General features: G+C 38.0%; 1 protein-coding gene across 2 annotated transcripts; it reads left to right on the top strand.

Moving 5' to 3' along the window:
- Positions 1–4,039: 4,039 nt before the first annotated feature.
- On the top strand, positions 4,040–14,712 carry LOC122664663 (CBL-interacting serine/threonine-protein kinase 9-like). 2 transcript variants are annotated; one of them, XM_043860593.1, is made up of 15 exons: positions 4,040–4,237; positions 4,764–4,826; positions 5,049–5,120; positions 10,457–10,564; positions 10,770–10,844; positions 11,879–11,932; positions 12,059–12,184; positions 12,276–12,365; positions 12,561–12,683; positions 12,993–13,100; positions 13,416–13,532; positions 13,644–13,700; positions 14,167–14,241; positions 14,346–14,416; positions 14,521–14,712. In XM_043860593.1, the coding sequence occupies exons 1-15, from the start codon at positions 4,061–4,063 to the stop codon at positions 14,525–14,527; spliced, it is 1,323 nt and encodes a 440-aa protein (XP_043716528.1). In that variant the 5' UTR covers positions 4,040–4,060; the 3' UTR covers positions 14,528–14,712. The 2 variants fall into 2 exon arrangements, with proteins under 2 accessions (XP_043716528.1, XP_043716527.1); XM_043860592.1 differs by having other exon boundaries at positions 10,770–10,850.
- Positions 14,713–16,120: the final 1,408 nt, after the last annotated feature.

Below are 16,120 nucleotides of genomic sequence, written 5' to 3'. Positions count from 1 at the left end.
GTTCTAGGTGTATTTTTATGTCCTCCAATTCCTTGTCGTTCAATTTCCTCAGGTGTCTCTAATAGAGGGGGTGGATCCCATCCAAACAATATGTTTGGGCAGGGATAGGATAGTCATTTTTACCCTCGCCCCTCTATTAGGGGAACTTAAGAAAATGGATCTGTTCCAGGTACCACCAGGTTGCAATGCAAATTGGTGCCGCTTTTATTGAAGGAATTCAGAACATATGAGAAAAATAATTAAAAAGCATATGAAAGGGGAAGTACAGACTAACGATGTGACAATCTTTTTCACTAAGTTTCCGTATACAATTTAAAACATTGTTTTGTATTTTACTGATTATTTTAACCAGAAAAAATAAATGTATGCGATACATCTGAAAGTTATAACTTACAAGGGTGAGGCCTGGGGTCTTCAGGTCATGAACAAACGTCATTTGACCTCTGTCTTTATGTTTTGCAGGTCAAATGAGATTGTGAAAATTTTTCAATGAACCCTAAGATCTAATATATAAAATTTTAATAAAAATAGTTCCCCAAGCAACAAAATAAAACTTTGAAATTTTTGAAAAATAATGAATAACTAAAATGACCAAGGGAAATGTTAATAAAAATAAAATAAAATAAGAAAAAAGAAGGCTGCTTGGTCGCAGACATATGAGTAGTGAAATGACCACCCCAATCACATAGAATTTAGCTCATCTTCAGGGAGGCGTGCGCCCAGAACACAGTCCAACGGCTAACAGTGCCTTGGGCGTTCCCTGCTCCCTGGAGATAATCCTAATCCACCCCATATTGAATGCTTGGGTGTACACTCTCATTGATCTCCATGCTGGCACAGGACTATGCGACCAAGTAATGTTCTCTCTCCTGTAAAATAAATAAGACTATTGGGACTTGAGATAATATATAGGGCTGATGTTTTCTATGCTGCAGCGTAGCCCGCACCCAAACACATTTAAGGGTGTCAAAACCAAACCGAAAATCGAAAGCCAAACCCGAAACCAAGCCGAATTAACCGAATTAATTCGGTTTGGTTTCGATTATGGTATATGGTATTCTAATTCGGTTCGATTCGATTTCGGTTTCATGCCAAGACCCGTCGATTTGAACCGAATCGAACAGAATAAACCACTTAATCCAAAGCCATATATCTTTTAAACCACTTTTCAGGTTTTTTTCTATTTCCCTTTTCAACTCTTCAACTTCAACTCTTCAAGTGTGCAACCGAATTAGAACCGTAACCCAAAACCAAATTAGACCCGAATTGAAAATCTAATTAGAACCGTAACTAAACCGAACCAAGCAGGTTCGGATTCGATTGGTGGTCCCAGAACCAACTCGATTTTCGGTTTGGTTTCGGGTCACACCCTCAAATCATGGAACCGAACCAAAACCAAACCGAATACCTGAAACCGAACCATTTGACACCCTTAGACACATTGGCCTTCCATTCAAGGGGGCAAGGTGGTCATTTCGCCCACCCCCATGTGTCTAAGCCCAGCCTACGCCCCCGGCATAGAAAACATTCTCCCATGATTATTATTTGTTTTCTTATGCAATTAAAAGTATCGCTCTCTAATTTTATGGTTAAAACGACAAAAAAACTGATTAATTTAACCAGTAACCGATAATCGAAGTTGTTACAAGGGTGAGGCTTTGGACTTCTCGGGTCATCGGGTCAGGAAGAAGGCAAGCTTTTTTTTTGGGGGGGTGGGTTTGCAAATTGAAGAGGACAAGGTTTGAGCTGTCTTTTATTCAGTTATGATTTCCCTGTGCACACACTTACATAAACCCAAAAAAAAAAAAAGATAAAATACACGTACCCCCTGTAATGCATCCAATATTCCTCGTACCCCCTAAGCTTCTGATAAGTCCACGGACCACCCCTCAATATATCACGTACCACCTCTACTTTACCCCCTAAAGTCATTTAAGTCCAAAATGCTAAAAAATGACCAAACTACCCTTTCTTCTATTGTTTCTAAAACTTGAAAAGACCTAATTGCCTTGACTTATTTGTTAAATTTTGAAAAGACCAAAATACCTTCATCTCCCCCAAATCATCATCTTCTTTTACCATGTAGATACCCACCACCACCCTTTCTTCTGAACTTTCTCAGTGAACATTACGATTCTTTTTCTCTCTCTCTTGACTTTTCCTTCTCCACATTTCTCTCTATCTTTCACTTAGAAATTTGGGCTTCATGAGTTCTCACTTTCGACTTCGAGACGATGAAGATGGGTCTCTCTAGTTTCATGGCTATTGTTCTAACATTGGGTTTGTTGACCGAAACATCTATCGCCCAGGCTCCGAGAGCCTCGCCCAAAGCCGCTCCCGTATCCGCCCCTGTATCCATTCCACCAACTCCCGCTCCCGTTCCCGCTCCAATCTCGACTCCTGAGATCGCTCCATCTCCGTCTCCAAGCATTGCCTCACCTCCTGCACCACCTCTTGCACCTGTGGATAGTCCAGCTGTAACGACTCCTTCAGGCGCTCACGGTTCACTCAACAGAGTTGCAGTCTTGGGTTCTACCCTTTTCGGCACCGTTGTTGTTGCCTTGTTGATCTAAAATCCATCATTCGATCATTTCTTCTTAGCTTAGGATTTCATTTGTTCCCTCTTTTTTTTTTTTTTTTTAATATTCTCGTGGTTGATCTAGTTATGTTTACACTAGGACATGAGATCTAAATATTTTTGACTTGTGGCCTCGCATTGAACGTGAGAGATTTGAATATTTGATAATGGATGGTTGTGGACTGATCCCATGTACACTAAAATCATATGAATAAAACATTTTTTTAAACTTGGCTTTTGAGTTCTGCGAATTCTTCCTCCCTTTCTTTGTCCAATTCACTCATAAATAGTAGAGTTCGATAAAAATTTGTTTTCGTAATCAACTGAAATTTGAGAGAGAGAGAGAGAGAGAGACTAAATTTACAGTTAGAACCCTAATCATCGAAATTTCTCCGGATTCTTCAGGTAGAGGGAAGCAATCAAGAGACCCACTAGGATTCATTACGCTCTGCTCCACCTACCTGTCAACAAATGTTTCATTTTCCACTCCAAAAAATGTTTGCTTTACATTATGTAATTTATAATACAGAAACTTTATCTTAATAATGAGAGGCCGAAGTAGGTGAACGGAATCACTGCATATCCGTTCTAAAGCGGTGGTGGTGGATATCTACATGGTAAAAGAAGATGATGATTTGGAGAAGATGAGGGTATTTTGGTCTTTTCAAATTTTAACAAATAGGTCAGGGCAATTAGATCTTTTCAAATTTTAGAAAAGATAGAAGAAAAGGTAGTTTGGTCATTTTTAGCATTTTGGACTTAAATGACTTTAGGGGGGTAAAATAAGGGTGGTACATGGAATATTGAGGGGTGGTTCGTGGACTTATCAGAAGCTTAGGGGGTACGAGGAAAATTGGGTGCATTTCAGAAAATTACGTGTATTTTACCCAAAAAAAAAAAGATTTCCCAGTGCACAAGCCACACGGTGTCAAAGAATGGATGGTTATTGGCTTAAGGGAGAAAGGGTAATTTGGTCATATGGACAAAAAAAGTTCCGGTAAGGTAACACTCTTCGATGGATAGAGGAGGGGGCATTTTGGGAAATAAGAATGTTACTGGTACATAAGCTTAGCTGTATCGGAGGAAGAAGAAAGAAGAAGACGACGAAGAGGGGGAGAGGTGAGAGAGAAATGTATAGGTTTTATCAAAAAAAAAAGAGATATGTATAGGTAAGGACAGTGAGATATGGGTGGTGGAGCCGTGGAGCCGTGGAGGTGTTGGGTTGGAGATTGGAAGTAATAATGGATGTGTTGGTTGTGGTGGGCGGCCGATTGTTGTGGTCCCGCATCCTCTCTAATCAATTTCTATGAAGCTCTCATTCTCTCCTTCCGTCTCTCTCACTTGAGTCTCATCATCCTCAGTTATTCTCCTTCCTCTTCCTGAAACTCCCTCCCACCAATTTGTCTATTCGTCAAATCCCACAGAACAAATCCATTAATTGGAGCTTACGACCCCGTACGCGAGTGGTGGAAGAGAGAGTAGATGAGTACAAGGGTTCCTGCAACCCGCACGCGGGTGGGGAAATACGAGATCGGTAAAACGATTGGGGAAGGCAGCTTTGCAAAGGTGAAGTATGCCAAAAACATTGAGACCGGCGACAGCGTAGCCATCAAAGTCCTCGACAAGGATCATGTACTCCGTCACAAGATGGTGGAACAGGTTCCTCTCTCTCTCTCTCTCTCTCTCTCTGCGTTTTGTTTCCATACTGGATTACTCTTAACCCCAATTCCTCCCCAAGGGAAGCTTCTATCTATTGGCAGGGTACCACCAACTGTGCTAGGAGTTCTATGCAATCAAAAGCTCTGTTATTATTATTATTATTATTTTGGGTAAAGAAAAGCTCTGATATTAGAAGAAAGAAAAAAAAAGTGAACAAGAATCATCATAAAGTATCAAAGTGTTTGATGCGTTCTTGTCGATTAAATTTTCAATTATTGGTCGGAGTTGGACTTATCGATAAAATATATATATATATATACATTAGACTTCTGCATTTTTTCTCCCTCTCCCTTTTCTGAATATGTCTTTCTTGGAAATTTTAGACATGGAGCATGGTACCCGAACCAACAGTAATATCTAAAAAGAAAAGGGAAAAAAAATGCTGAAGGGTTCATGTTCTTGTTGTAGAAATCTAATTAGCAATCTGTTGTGGACCACTGATCTTCTTATGCCTTGCTTTTGCCAGATAAAAAGAGAAATTGCAACCATGAAGCTTGTCAAACACCCAAACGTTATCCAGATCCACGAGGTAATTTAACCTTTACCCGTACAGGATCCTTGCACATCGAATTTAGGAAAATCTAAGATGTTTGACTGATCCGGTGGTTATGAAATTTCATCTGTGGCCAATGCAAGTACCATTTGGATGGTCTGCATTCTGGCTATGCCCTTGATGCTGCATAATATGGTGTATGGTTTTCTATTACGGACTCATCTTTTGCCTTTCTTATGCGTTTATGTATGCATGCAGGTGATGGCGAGTAAGACAAAGATATATATTGTGCTTGAATTTGTTAATGGAGGAGAGCTTTTTGACAAAATAGTAAGGAATTGTTTATTGGGTTTATTGTCATTAATTCTTATGGATCCAATGATACATTAACTTATTGGGATACACTACATTATCATTTGGACTTGCTCTCTGCGATTGCTAGCAAAACATGAAACAGGAAAAGTCCTTAATGCAAACTCGACCTTGAACCAGGGAAACCAGCATGGTCAATACAATAAAGGCACAAAAATTAAATAACGAAAACTCTTTTATTGCTATTTTCTGTTTACATATGAAGGAGAACATAAAAGGATAAGAAAAAGAAGAAGAAAGGAATATAGAAGGCGGGGATAAGATCAGCTATCTCAGCCCATCATCCTCTCACCCACGGTATCTCACCGTTGCCACATCTCACAGCTTCTTCAATAGCTCTTTTCTCTTCAATCTCTGTCTCTTTTTCTGTTTAGCCGCATATTTTTTTTTTATAATAACCCAGTTACAAAAGCAACCCAATCCTAATCTAAGTAAGAAAATAATTATTAAAACTTATAAAATAGAAACTAGATTCTAACTAGGATTCCCAATTAGAATTACGACTCAAATAGGAAACCAATAAAATAATGTAGGACCAGGTTCACTAGAAATCCTATCCCACAACAGGATCACAGGTGCTGTCAGTTGGTAGACTTCCGCACATGGTTCCAGCAACAGGAAAATTAAAAAGACATCAACAGGTTCTGTTAACACCTGAACAGAAATGATGCCACAGGATGGAATGTGTCCTCCACTATTCAGCAAACCATAGAATATTTAGTGAGCATTCAACAGCAAATAACCATCTTCACAGTAGCTCCGGTATGGCCCAATATTACTCAGTTCCATAGGAAACAAAAATAGAAACTAAAGTGAACCGATTTAGAAGAAGAAGAAGATAAGATGGGTTGAATCTCTCACTCTTCCCTTGGGCATCTCACCAACGAGGTCTCTCACCTCATTGCATCTCACAGCATGGAAGGTCTCTCACCTCTTGCTCATGGTTGACAACTAGTTTTCTCAGTCATCTAATTGCTGGAGGCTGAATAAGCCCCTTCTTTATTTATAATATTGCAAGTGCAAGCTGGAAACAGCCTCTCTGTGAAAGCAGGGGTAAGCTGCATACATTATGATCCTTCCCAGACCCTGCAGTGGCGGGAGCCTCGTGCACTGGGTACGTCCTTCAAGTACAAGCTGAAAAGGAATTACATGCGTGACCTAAAGAGGCCTGCCCAAATTGTGACTAGGTTCTTTCCCTTGTCACTTAGAGCCCGTTTGGTAACGCTTCTGTTCCAGAACAGATTTTTTTACCTTTATCATTTTTTTCTGTTTCTGTGTTAGAAACATGTTTATGGGCTCTAAAATGGTGTTTGGTAAACTTGTTCCAGAAACTTTTTCAGAACAGAAAAGCATCTTCTGAGCCGTTTGGTAAAACCTGTTCTGAAACATTTTTTTTTACCAAAATAATCAGTTATTACAGAAATGTCATTAATTGACTAACTTACATAGATTTAACATGTGATTACAAATGATAAGATTCATTGTTGCTTCCATTGTGTATAATTGTCATGTGCACTACATTTACATGACTACCTCAAGTGATTTGGCTATGAATGGTTGAATTAAAAGGGTCTTGGTGGATTTGAACCACCATCCCTTTGGAACATGATTGAGACATGCTCATGTTCCAAGTGCTCTACCAATTTGAGCTAAAGACCCATAACCCTACCAAGTGGATGAATTCACATTATGTAAAATCCTTGAGATAGCAAGTACATGATTTGGGAAACCAACCAAGAACATCAACCAGCATTACAATAATGTTTTTGAGGTAGCACCAAAGCAGGGGATAAGATTACACATAATGTCAAATCTGGTCATGCTGCACCCAACATCACATTAAGTCGGGTTATTTAACAACTAGAGATGTCAATTGTACAACTCCCAAGCAGAGATCCAATCAAACATTACAACATTACATCATTTATTCAAAAAACATCTGAAAATTCATATGGTTAAGAAAGATTGATTTGGATTCAACAGTATGAGAGTCAAGTAACTTTTTTGTTTTGGATGAAGGCTAGTTAAACCATTTTAGTTAGTGGTGATAATTTCACAGAGGTGCTACATTAAACTGATCCCCATGGCTCAGTGGATTGAGAAAAAAAAAAATAGAGAATGAAGGTCTAGAGTTGAAGGTAAGATGAATTGAAAGAAAGGACTAGTAACGATTATAGATCTGGAACTTTATGTCAGACCTGCAAACAATTTTATTCTAGTAATAGAGAAGTAGAAAGAATAAAACATGAACTAGAGATACCTAGAGAAGAGAGAGATACCTCAGTAATGACAAACTAAAAAATCCCATATAAATTTACATTGTTAACCAAATATATCATGGGTCTAGATTGTAGAATAAGCAGAGAACTTTGGCCAAAACCACTTTCAGGTTCCAGACACTATACTTGAAGTTTTCAAATTTGGCCTTACATCAAGCCATTTCTTGAACAATATCAGTTACAAAAAATCAAGAGATAACTACAAAATTCAATATTTATTCATGCTAATAAATCCAGACACAAATTCCTTTCTAGAATCATCCTTAAATTCATGTCTAAAAATATGAAAAGATTATGCACAACAGTAGTTGTCTTAACTGGACCTCAACCAAATCAAGCAATCATACATTTTCAGATTCAGAGAGACTAAAATATGGCAACCACCGTCACCTCTCACCACTTTTCCCCAGCTCTATTCCCTAAACAGCAAAACATGAAGATTTTCCAAAATCTATGGCAGAAATTCCCTTGAGTTAAGAATCAATGCCAGAGAATTCCCACAGTGCGATGAACAACAACTCGCAAGAAAACCATTCCGTTAAACAATTATCACCAAATCTCTATATTGTTCAATACAAAAAGGAAAAAGAAATCCCTAATTTCGTTGTTTGGATCTAGAGAGAGAATTAATACATATCAAAAATAGCTCGTTCAAAAATATGCTTCTTCTTCTTCTCCTCTAGACGTCGTCGCCACACAGGCAAACCATGTGCAACGGGAGGGACGTGGTGGGATTGGCTTTCCATCTGAATCGAATTCGAAGAACATGGTTTCTTTTGCGATTTTGATTACCATCCAACGAATCCATGGATGCAAGCTGCAGCTACGACGTGATCTGCTGTATTGTTCACGGACGCCTTCGACAAGGCCACTGTCACATATTTTCTTGAAGCATTCCTCTCCTTTCTGTTCAGCATCCTAGCCATCGACAAAGCCTTCCCCTATCCACCAGCAGATCAAAGATCTTTTCCTTATGACTGAATTTTCTGGGAATATGGAAAGACAGAGAAAGCAGCGGTTCACCTGAGGTTCCAAACCGTCGCAGGTAGACTCAGCCATGGTTAGCTTCTTGATTCTATTGATGTTCTCCGCGATGTGTCTAGTGGTTGTGCCGCATGCCAAGACTCAGGACTAGGAAGTTGCAAACTGGATTCCTCGGTCTGAACTTTTGAGGGAATATTGAAAGATGACTGCGATTAAACTGCCGTTGAAGAACATCTATATGATTCTACGGTTTTTTACCAAAGAAGAAGAATCATTGTTAGGCCATAGTTGCAGACGAAGAAGAGAAGAAGAAGAAAGAGAGAAGGCGATGAGCACTTACCTCCTTCAGTAGTTGGGGTTGCGAAAGTCTCTCTCGCAGGTTATAAAAACTTCTTGGAGAAGATGATGTTGAGAGCCAGAACTAGGGTTCCGTTGGAGAAGACCCTCACAACTCTCACCGTTGGAGAAGACGATGTCACAAGATTGGTCACTGGAGCTAGGGTATCTTTGAAATTATCGGGCACAACTTCTCTTTTTTTCCCTCTTTTGTTTCACTCAAAACGTTTTTAAAATGGAGAAACAAGGTTTTTGTTGTTTCTCAAAATGGTGTTTTGGTTGTTTTTTTTACCCGGTCTGTTTTTATAAAACGGAAAAACAGACCGGACATACCAAACGGTACGGCACAGAAAAACGCCAGAAACGTGAAACAGAAGTGTTACCAAACGGGCTCTTAGAAACCCAATAAAATAATACTCCTAAATTCCAGTTACAATTAAGGGTAAAGGCTAGGCATGCTAGCGCTGTGCCCAGCACTGTGTCAGCCTCTCCTCCCCCACATGGAAAAGTCCCCCCCGCCCCTCCCATCCCAGCCCCCCCCTCCCCACACAATTGGTTGAGCCAATAGCTCCAGGAAAGCTAGTAGCGTGCCCAACATCCGCCCTAAAATTAAATAGGAAACCAAATATTTGCTTAACAAAATAAGCTCAAACAGAAATCTTCATCTTCTATTCTACTTCCTCCAATTTGGGCTGGTCGATGGCTAATACCCCCAAGATATGCTGGCCGATATGGACAGAATGTGACCCAAAAATAAGCTGAGCCAATGGGCCTAACTAACCCCAAAATATGGGCTAAATATATAGCCTGACCTTGACCCAATCGAAAGTTGCATTAAAAAAACATTGTCAAGGTAAGGACAAGAAAACCAAAACACTAATAATAATTTCAATGTATTAGTCATGTTTTAAAACAACCATGGTTTAGGAAGACAAAATTTAAAAGTAATTATAGGTGTGTGTGTCTTTAAGTAATTCTTGGATATGTTTGGTACTTCGGGTTGAGATTTGAGATTTAATTAGAAAAGAACATTTATTTAGGAATTTTGACAATTATTGTACTTAGAAAGTATATTAATAGATTTTCAGTACTTAACGAATACAAATGCACTTTTTAAAAGGTTATCTTCTTTTGTAAATGAAATTTAGAATGCTTTGACGTATTCCATTCTTTGACTTATTCCATTCCCTCCAATTTTAGTAACAAAACCAAAACACTATGCATGTTCTAGGGGTTATTCAAATTTGCATTGCAATGGCCCAAGGGAGTTAATATAAAATTGTTAAACATGAAATTGTGAATTTTTTGACAAAAAAGTCTAGTGCTGTCAATGGCCACTCCCCTGTTATAGTGGATTTTGTTATACTCTGATCTAATACAATTAGGAGCGCAATCTGATTTCGTGTTTTCACACATATGCACATGCAAAGAACTTGTCGAACATAGTAAATCAGAGATCTGGATCCTGGAATATAAGTTTTCTGTCAGATATTTAAATCAATGCAGAGATTCAGTATCATAATCGGAATAAATCCAGGTTCCCCAAGATTTCTTTCAAATCCAGCCTGTCTACAAAAAAGTTTGGGGCATGTGTACTAAATCATGGCTTCAGCATTTTTACATTGGATCTGTGTGTTTATGCATGTTTACAGCTTTGACTTTGAAACATTTCCTTAAGAGTTCTTTGATTTGTAGGTCAAACATGGGAGACTTAAAGAAGATGAAGCTAGGAGATATTTCCAGCAGCTAATTAATGCTGTGGATTACTGTCATAGTAGAGGCGTGTACCATAGAGATTTGAAGGTTTTTCAAGCTTTCATGAGTTAATTCTTCGTTAATTTCCTAATTTCCTGTCTTACATTGCCTGACCCCCCCCTCCCCGGTTTTTTTTTTGGGGGGGGGGGGGGGGTTGGGTTGGAGTGTAATCTAGCAAGTCCGGTTATTTGGCTGTAAGTCTTATAACAGCTAGCACACCATCATTAATGTAATGTGTTTTCATGTTTGGCAGCCTGAAAATTTGCTACTTGATTCGTGTGGTATTCTTAAAGTTTCAGACTTTGGATTGAGTACATTTTCACAAGAAGTAAGGGTAAGTTCTTGTCCACATTGCTGTAGTCCATAGTATTAAGAGTTTGAGGAATATGTCCAATTTGGTACCTGGCCAAGTTTTAATCAACAATGTGTTGTTTTCTTTGCGAACATCTGTTTTAGTTTTAATAGCTGGATTCTTTTACAAGAATTATCCAGCAGTATTTTTGTAAATTACTAACTCACTTCTAGCGCAATGAATAGGGTTGTCAACAAGATATTGCCTTCTTGATGAATGTTCAATAAGCCAACACTGGCAGATGCTCACTGAGATTCTTTAGCACTATAAAGTTGACTGGATGTAAAACAGTCTTAAAGGATGGTGCTTCCATATATTGAGCTCACTAACAACACCTATGAAAGAACTCAAAAATATCATAACCAAGGGAACATGTGGGGCTTTATCATGTAACTGTCAGTCATGGTTTTTGATGCATCAATAGCTTGGCATTTCTTGCGGCACTGAGAGCTTCTGTTTAGGACTCATGTGGTTCAGAAAACATCAGATACCTTGCACATAACTGATGCCTTAGAATCATCTCTAGTTCTCTACCTGCTTGTTTGTGGGATGCAAATTGGGAAGGATGCACAGCAGTTCCCATGGAGGTAGTTTTGATTCCCATCTATATTTAGCTTAATATTTTTCAATTGTATGGAAAATCTTTTTCTTGAAATCATATCTGCTTTACCACAAGGCCCAAACCTGAAGTGATTTTAGGTACTAACGGTACGAGATTGAATCTGCATACATGTGTTTTACAATAATATTGAGTGTGGGTCATAGTTTCATCAATGAAAATGTAAATGAATAGAAGGTACCATAAGTGTAAACTGTTAGAGTTAATCTTTACAGAGACTGCAGAATACACTTCGAGCAATATAAGAGCTGTTCAAGTTCAACCATCATTAATATGGTGGCGACTAGTGACTAGCTTCCCATGAAGAAACCTGTCTTCCCTGAACTGAAGTTATGTTGAAGCCTTATAAGAAAATATCACATGCCTCTTGTTAACATTCTATTTATTGTAGGATGATGGTTTGCTACATACTGCATGTGGGACGCCAAATTATGTTGCTCCTGAGGTATGTATTTTCTTCATTATCCTTTGGTGAGCTGAGTGTCAAGCTGAATGATGACACTTTTCTTTTTGGCAAAAAGATTTTCAGTTTTATTCATTATTATGGGATTTGCTTAATTTTTTCTCTCAGGTGCTCAATGATAAGGGTTATGATGGTACAGCAGCTGATATATGGTCTTGCGGGGTCATTCTGTTTGTTCTTATGGCTGGGTACTTGCCTTTTGATGAGTCAAACCTCATGGCTTTATATAGAAAAGTAAAATTTCTATATTATGACTCCCCACCCATTTATTTCCCTCTGAGTCTCACGCAAACAATTTATGTGCATCTACTTACCCAAACTGCAGATATACAAGGCTGATTTCACATTCCCTTCATGGTTTTCATCTGGTGCCAAAAAATTGATAAAGTGTATTCTTGACCCAAATCCTGTCACCGTAAGTAAACTAAATCTGCTGAGTTATTGGTTCAAACAACACCAGATTATTGCTTCCTCCTGCATGCCATACCTTAAATTACTTGATTAGTAGTTAGTACTCTACTACAGATATGTAGACATTTAAATAGCTTTAAGCATGTTATCCTGTATTCTGGGATCAGATGCTGAAATGTTGACTTCATTGTGGTTTTAGCGGATAACAATTCCCGAAATCTTGGAAAATGAATGGTTCAAGAAAGGGTACAAGCCACCAGACTTTGAACATGGCGAAGATATCAGCCTTGATGATGTTGATGCTGTTTTTAATGACTCACAGGTGAGCAAGTATATTTGAAATTATTACCTATCAAAAAGTAAAAAATATATACATTTGAAATAGGAGTGATCATATTTCAACCTAGAATCCTTTCAGAATGTACTTTTTAAAGTAGGAAAACTTCTGTTTCCTAATTTCTAAAATCCTACTTTAGAAAGTACTCCAGTCTAGGGCCTTAATTATACTCAAATGTGGAAAAACCTTTGCTTAACTAGTTGGCTCATGATGGTATGATTTAACACTCTAATCAGCTGTAAACTGAAGCATGATAACAAGAGCCTCATGGAGTGAGTTTGTTTATTTTTGCAGGAACACCTTGTAACTGAAAAGAAAGAGAAACCTGTATCAATGAATGCATTTGAGCTTATTTCTAGGTCACAAAGCTTCAATCTCGAAAATTTGTTTGAGAAGCAGATGGTATGTTTAAAAAACGTGACAGATTCTTGGTTTGAATGTCTTTAATTGCTCTTTTAAAATTATAATCTCATGTAATAATAAAATCCATTGCAGTGTATTTACAATTTGGCTCATGGAGCCCCTGAGATAATTTTTAAACCTTGATTACTGTAGAGCCCAAGCGATGGTGTATGAGTGTCTTCATTTGCCTTGTGTCCAAGTGGCAAAGATGACTTTCAAAACAACTCTGCACCTTTCTTCTTTCTAATTTGTAAAATCTAATGTTGTTGCCATATGTATACTTTTTCTGTTTGGTGCCGCCTCTTCAAATTTTAGGGTCTTGTGAAGCGAGAGACACGCTTTACCTCTCAGCACCCTGCACATGAGATTATGTCTAAGATTGAGGAAACTGCAAAGCCTCTTGGTTTTAATGTGTGCAAGCAAAACTACAAGGTAACCTCTTTGTTTCCATGTTACTTTGTTAAGGATTCCCAAAAAGCGTTATAGGTTTACAACTACAAAATCTGAACTTGAGATACGATCTTTATGTTGAACCCTTTGCAGATGAAGTTGCGAGGTGACAAAACTGGAAGGAAGGGCCACCTCTCAGTAGCTACAGAGGTACTTCCCCTTGTTAATGGAAACTCCTTTTTCACATATCTGATTTTCTTCAGTATACCAGCTTGTGGTACTTCAATATTTTATGTCATTTTAGTATAATAATAATCTGAAAAATTAGACAAGACATGGAAGATATTGTTTAAATGTTCACATTACCAGTTCCATATTGATAGATTTATCTCTTCTATGTTTTATTTTCTGAAGGCCTGCTTTTAAAATTGTGTCCCTGCATGCTGAGATTTGGCTGTTGCACTTCACCATTACACTGGTCATACCAATACGTGATTTGTATACTTGCCCATAAACAAGATTTGGTTTGAACATGTCTAGTATTGGCAGAATGGTTTCCATTTTTGGCTGGAATTTATTCCTGTCAATTATTTTACTCTGCGAGTGAGAAATAGAATCTCTGTAGAAATACAAAGACTATACCTTTATTCATAACTTTGTTGCATGTCCATTCTAGGTTTTTGAAGTGGCTCCTACTCTGCATATGGTAGAGCTCCGGAAGACTGGAGGTGATACATTGGAGTTTCACAATGTATGTTGAAGTTCAAAACTCTTTCTTGTGGTATTTTCAGTGAAGGATCTGTGAACCCTTTCTAGGTAGCTGACTATTTTCCAAATTCTTTGATAAAATACCAGTTCTACAAAAGCTTCTCGTCTGGATTGAAAGATATAGTCTGGAAATCTGAAGCAAACACAGAAGAGACACGGTGATCTATCTTATGTCTACACGAGGGCTTATGCTCTGACTAGTTTCTCTGAGCTCCAATTTCACCCTCCTGTCTCTCATTCAAGCGTCTTTGCATGGGTGCAGGTCATAGCCAAGAACCTTCCTCTACAAGGAAGATATTTTTTGGTTGAACTTGTTTGTTCTTGGTCTTCTCTTTATTAATATGTACAACTTGTATGATGTATGGAGGACCATGAAAGACATTTGATGGATGAACTGGATCTTCTCAAGCATGAAGGTCTGTGTAAATGGTGGGCTACAGAGCTGTCACTTTAATGTTGTGGAAGGCATAATGCCCAAGGCAAGCCATCTCCCCCCCCTCTCCCTGTATTGAGGCATTGTTTGAGTTAAAATAATACCGCAAGCGTACGGGTCAATCGTAGCTACGGGTCGAACACGAGGAGATATACGCCACTCTATTTAATTAACTTAAAAGTAATGTAAAGTGGACCAAATTAAAGTGTTAAATTAAACTAATTAAACTAATGAAAATTAATGCATCCTAACTCATAAGCATCTAACAAAATTAAGGGATTAAATTGGCGTCCTAACGCATAAGCATCTAACCTATCAAACTAAAGCGAATTGAAAGGAATAATAAAAACGCAGCCACACTTCATAATCACATAAAAAGAAATAAGGGAATAAAAGTGCATCCACATACCACAACCATATAAAAAAAATAAAAGAAATAGAGGGAGAAGAAGAAGAAGATAGAGAGAGATATAAGAAAGGGAGAATGAGATTAAGGGTTTAGAGAATGAGATACCTGAATACTTGAATAAACTCACCATGGCTTCCTCTTCTAAATCTCCATGTCTTGTCATCAACATAGGAACTTAGACTAGGAAGCTTTAAACTAAAACTATTACAACCATTAAACTAGACTTATGAAATCAAAACTAAGAACTTGAAATCAAAACTAAGAACTTAAGCCAAATATAGGAAAAGAAGAGAAAATTTCACTAAGTGAATGAAATAAAAATTACACTAAAAAACTGAATTAAAATTGAACTAGAAACTAACTAAAAACTGAACTAAAAAACTATTAACTCCTTACAACCCAGAGGGTAAGGGGTATTTATAAGAGGAAGAGAGGAGAAGAGAGAAGAGGGAAGTGTAGGAGAAATATTCCCTAAGAAAAGAGAATATTCTCTTCTCCTTCCTCTTTTACAATGCCTTGAATCCTAAGAAAAAAGAAAAAAATAGAAAGAAGAAGAAGAGAAAATTGTTTACATGGCTTATTTCGAAAAGTAAACTTCCAATTCTAACAAGTCTTCCTTTTCTTTGTAGATATCTTCTCCAAGCAATAAAATCAAAGCATCTTTGATTTTTCAACTTTCCATAGGTGAGAGAATATCTTTCAAAATAAATCTATCCCAAATAAAATTCCAGAAGTGCCCTTGAGAAGTTGGAGGAGAGAGAGAGTAAGGGTGATGACTAGGATTCCTTCAAGAATAAATAAAATACCCATTCTATCCTTCAAAAAACGTGGAGCATGGGGTGTTTATATAGGTCTCACCATTGTGTTCCTTGCGAAAAATCACACAAAATATACCCAAATTTCATCCAATTCGGAGTTGGGGAGCCCAAGATATCTCAAGTTGAAGTTGGACTGTCCAGAGCCTTCCAAATGGAATCTTTCGGGTACGGTAAAGTAACTTCTGATAATTGCATTAAGGCT

Source organism: Telopea speciosissima, chromosome 6 (assembly GCF_018873765.1).
Source record: "Telopea speciosissima isolate NSW1024214 ecotype Mountain lineage chromosome 6, Tspe_v1, whole genome shotgun sequence".
In the NCBI taxonomy this organism is placed as follows: domain Eukaryota; kingdom Viridiplantae; phylum Streptophyta; class Magnoliopsida; order Proteales; family Proteaceae; genus Telopea; species Telopea speciosissima.
The sequence above is the reverse complement of the archived record's forward strand: the minus strand, read 5'-3'. Positions and strand labels throughout refer to the sequence as shown.

Bases quoted from the DNA above. Each gene is read 5' to 3' on its own strand.
- LOC122664663 (XM_043860592.1), top strand. From the start codon at position 4,061: ATGAGTACAAGGGTTCCTGCAACCCGCACGCGGGTGGGGAAATACGAG. The intron at 4,238-4,763 runs GTTCCTCTCTCT...TGCTTTTGCCAG, and splicing joins GTCACAAGATGGTGGAACAG to ATAAAAAGAGAAATTGCAAC. The intron at 10,851-11,878 runs GTAAGTTCTTGT...TATTTATTGTAG, and splicing joins CATTTTCACAAGAAGTAAGG to GATGATGGTTTGCTACATAC.